Source organism: Poromitra crassiceps (assembly GCF_964638095.1).
Source record: "Poromitra crassiceps genome assembly, chromosome: 8".
NCBI lineage: Eukaryota > Metazoa > Chordata > Actinopteri > Beryciformes > Melamphaidae > Poromitra > Poromitra crassiceps.
Window position 1 is genome coordinate 23,639,645 of NC_139629.1, and position 4,104 is coordinate 23,643,748.

A 4,104-nucleotide genomic window follows, 5' to 3' on the forward strand; every position below is an offset into this window, starting at 1 on the left:
AAACAACACACGCACAGTGAGGTCTACATGATACCAAGTAAACAACACACACAGTGAGGTCTACATGATACCAAGTAAACAACACACACAGTGAGGTCTACATGATACCAAGTAAACAACACACACAGTGAGGTCTACATGATACCAAGTAAACAACACGCACAGTGAGGTCTACATGATACCAAGTAAACAACACACACAGTGAGGTCTACATGAGAACGTTGGCGCGTGTGTCTGGCAGCCGGAGCCCCACCAGCCCGCCGCCAACCAGCACGGCCGACGCCAGCAGGATGGGGATGGCCTTGGTGATGCCGACCAGCGAGCCAAAGATCAGGTTGCCCAGCACGGCGGCCAGCTTACACATGGCATTACAGAAGCCAAAGCCTGTGCCCCTGAAAACAAAGACAGACACAAAGCAGGGAGTGAGAGACAGTAGGCTTATGTCTGTCTGAACAAAACATCCTACCCATACCCAAAAGTAGGATATATGTCTTCGAAGTGGCTGGTTGACCTATTCAAGATCATATAAGGTGATGCAGAAATGACAATAAAAATGGTCAGGAACGTTCATTTATGCACAAATTCGCTCTTCTCAGAATTGATAGATAAGGCCTAGTGTGATGGTGATCATGATGGTTTGTCATTTTAAAAAAGTGGTCTACATGCTAGATGACCAGTTACATTCACCACAGCCCCCATCCCAGACTGAAGTTCTCTGTTCCTCCAGGTCTCTCTCACGCTCCCTCCTCCCCCACCTCCCCTCTTTTAGGATTCACAGACATCCTCCCCCCTCCCTGTCCCCCTCGACCTTCATCCGTGCAGGATGCGGCAAGCACACTGTGTCCCCAGCATCGCTGACATCACTGGAGAGGCAAACAGCTGATGGCCTTGGGGTCCCTGCTGCTGCATTATAACTGGCACACGTGAGATTTCCCATATCAAGCTGGGACCCAATGCACATATCACTGGATCACAACCACCACCAAGACATGTTACGTTAGCACAACCACCACCAAGACATGTTACGTTAGCACAACCGCCACCAAGACATGTTACTGTACGTTAGCACAACCGCCACCAAGACATGTTACATTAGCACAACCACCACCAAGACATGTTACGTTAGTCCGTGTCATTTTCCCCATGCCTGCTTTGACTAGTAGAGTAGCAGCACTTACTCTACTACTTTACTTACACGTGTGTTAACCAGTTTGACAATTGGACACAAACTGCCTCCGTGCCTGACACTAATAATCCAAAACTAACCTTGTTTAAAATGTTATATCTCTAGTAAATAATCAATAACTTATTATCACTTATAAACTTGTTTTTAACTGAAACCTGGTTAGATACAAATGGTGAAGCAACAATTCTTATACAGGAGACATCATTTCGATATTTTGTAACCTTTGAATACATTTCTGCTATACTGAATAATGCTATACTTCACTGACTTTGAATGACAATGACAAGAGTGCTAAAGATCTTTTTGCCATATTGGACCTCTTGCAAGAACTTTTGCAAAGACGAGAACGACCGCACCGTGGATATATGCCTCCGCCAACAAGTGAGCAGTCGACATCTATGTCTGTCCAGACTTTGACGTTTGAGCCAAATGTGAAGAAATTCCGTCAAGGCGTTACTGAGATATCACGTTAATGAGCTTGAAAATGGCATTTGTGAGGTCGTGACCTTGACCTTTGACAACCAAAATGTAATCAGTTCATCCTTGTGTCCACTCCAAGTGGATGTTTGAGCCAAATTTGATTAAATTCTGTAAAGGCATTCCTGAGATATCGCGCTAACGAACATCGGACGTACGTACGGACATACGTACGTACCGACATACGTACGGACAACCCTTAACGTCCACTGGCTTCTGTTTTCTGAGGCTCCTTTTACAACTGACTGCAATCTTCACCTTTTGTTGTGAACAGACATGAATGGTTTGGTCAAGAATAAAGAAAGAATGCACTCTGATATACCCTCTCATAAATTTGCAGTTACACTTTAAAGTCAAGCTGAAACGGCATTTCCAGAGTATTTAACTTCCTTATCGTGACGTATTTCCGAGTGAAACGTTGACTGTAGGTGGGGCCAGAGCGGGACCATAGATTGGGAGGAATTTGATTGGACAACAGGCCACTAGAGAGGTGGGACATAACGTTTTGAGGAGTCTGATTGGACCATTCAAAAGTGGGTGCGTCGGAACAAACCAAAACAAATATGGAGTCTGACAGAGATGAGTTGGATGCCAGCCTCACTAGCATCCATTCTGTTGTGGAGGGCTACTCCCCCCTTCATCTCCCCCGTTACCAGAGCAGGCAGGCGTACCCCTCAAGCTGTCGGAGGCGGAGACAAGGGAGAGGATGACTATTTGGTCCTGGGAGTGAGACCGTAGGGTCCATGTTTGAGCCTTTACCCCCCCATAGAAAAATCAGCTAGCTAACGTTAGCTCTGTGTCAGCACCGCACATTTGCGGTAGAATGACAGTTGCTTGCAGATTGATTGATAGCTGCAGATGTCATATTATTGGTTGGAATTGGTTGGTACATGCTGATGTAAGCACACTGTAGATTTTGTTTTACATGAAGAAAACATGGTGGAATTTTGATATAGAAATTGAAAGACATTGACATTTTGTGATTTTGGGGGGGGGGGCATACATATGTTAAATAGGTGCACTCTATGACCAGGGATGTGATCTAAAATAGTTCAAAAGTAATCTTTCATTTCAGCTCAACTTTAAAATGCAATATGATATAATATTTCATTACTAAGCCATTCAAACAGTGGCACGGCGCACACCTCCTGTCTGTAGGGTAAAGCTCTGCGGTGACCACGTCCAGCGAGTTCCAGGCAGAGATGCTGAGGCCGTTGTAGAGACACAGCATGAAGATCATCATGGACTCACTGGTGCCAAACCACAGGAAGAAACAGCTGATGCCTGACAGCACCATGGAGCCCCCTGCAGGACACAACCAGAGACTGCGTCAAAATATGGATGTAGCCACCGCGACGTCACAGAGCGGTTTGTGGACTCCAGTTTTGAAGCCTTGAGTTTGGCATTTTGACCGTCACCATCTTTTTTTTCCCTCTTACATCTCAGACACACTCTAGCCTGATGTCCGTACAGAACCTACATGTACCTGAACATCACTGCAAAGACAGACATCAGAAGACATCAAGGCAAGATCAGAGAGTATGAGGTTGTACCTAACATGCTAAGAGTATGAGGTTGTACCTAACATGCTAAGAGTATGAGGTTGTACCTAACATGCTAAGAGTATGAGGTTGTACCTAACATGCTAAGCCGCCCGACTTTGTCCATGAGCAGGGCAGAGACGATGTTTCCGGGCAACACGGCGAGCGTTCCCAGGAAGTTGATGAAGTAGACCCAGTAGGCGCTGTAATCGTCGTCAAACGTCATCTGGCAGCCCGTCTTGTTGTGGTGGAAGGAGCTGTTGATCAGCCTGGAGTTCAATAGCTTGGCGTCATCAATATCTACCCATGTGAGAGACAAGAGCCGTTACTGAGCACTGTTTACATTACAGCAGAGGTGTCCGAATTCTCTCCTATGAAGGGTCAAAAATGTATCTGGATAAATGTTGATGTTATGTGAAAATGCATTATATTAAAATGTATTATATTTTATAGACAATTTACAAACTAAATCTAAAATACATTTTCAAAATGATAAAATTTTTTTTTTATTAGATTTAGAGTTGATTGTAAAAAAGAATAAGCATAAATTTAAAGGGAAAGTCGCCTTTCTGACAGAAAGTGCATTAAATTCAAGGTGCGTAACCCCTGCCCATAGAACCCATTCTCATTCCGATATCTTGAGGTGAGAGGTCAAGGGCCGTCTTTGAAAATGACAGATGCTCTGTTATCTTTACAACCATCCACCGAAAGTACCAAGCAGGCCTTCTTTATTGCGCAATCCAAATCTTCGTCAAAACTTGCCATTTTCAGCATGAAGGTTGCTAGCTTGCTAGCTAGCGTTGTTGTTGTTTCACAGCGGCGGAGGCATTTGAGAGCGGTAACACGCAGGGAGAGGAAAGGGATTTCCCTTCGCTCCGACTGAATTGGTCGGAGCCAATG

General features: G+C 44.8%; 1 protein-coding gene across 1 annotated transcript in view; it reads right to left on the reverse strand.

Moving 5' to 3' along the window:
- Nucleotides 1-208: 208 nt before the first annotated feature.
- LOC310780923 (synaptic vesicle glycoprotein 2C-like) overlaps nt 209-4,104 on the reverse strand; it is a gene marked incomplete at both ends in the record, with an annotated part of 86,363 nt that continues 82,467 nt past the window's right edge. Inside the window, 3 exons of the mRNA XM_083641444.1 lie at nt 209-392; nt 2,809-2,968; nt 3,301-3,504. Coding sequence (XP_083497570.1) covers nt 209-392; nt 2,809-2,968; nt 3,301-3,504 — 548 coding nt within the window. The remainder of the gene's footprint in view (nt 393-2,808; nt 2,969-3,300; nt 3,505-4,104) is intronic.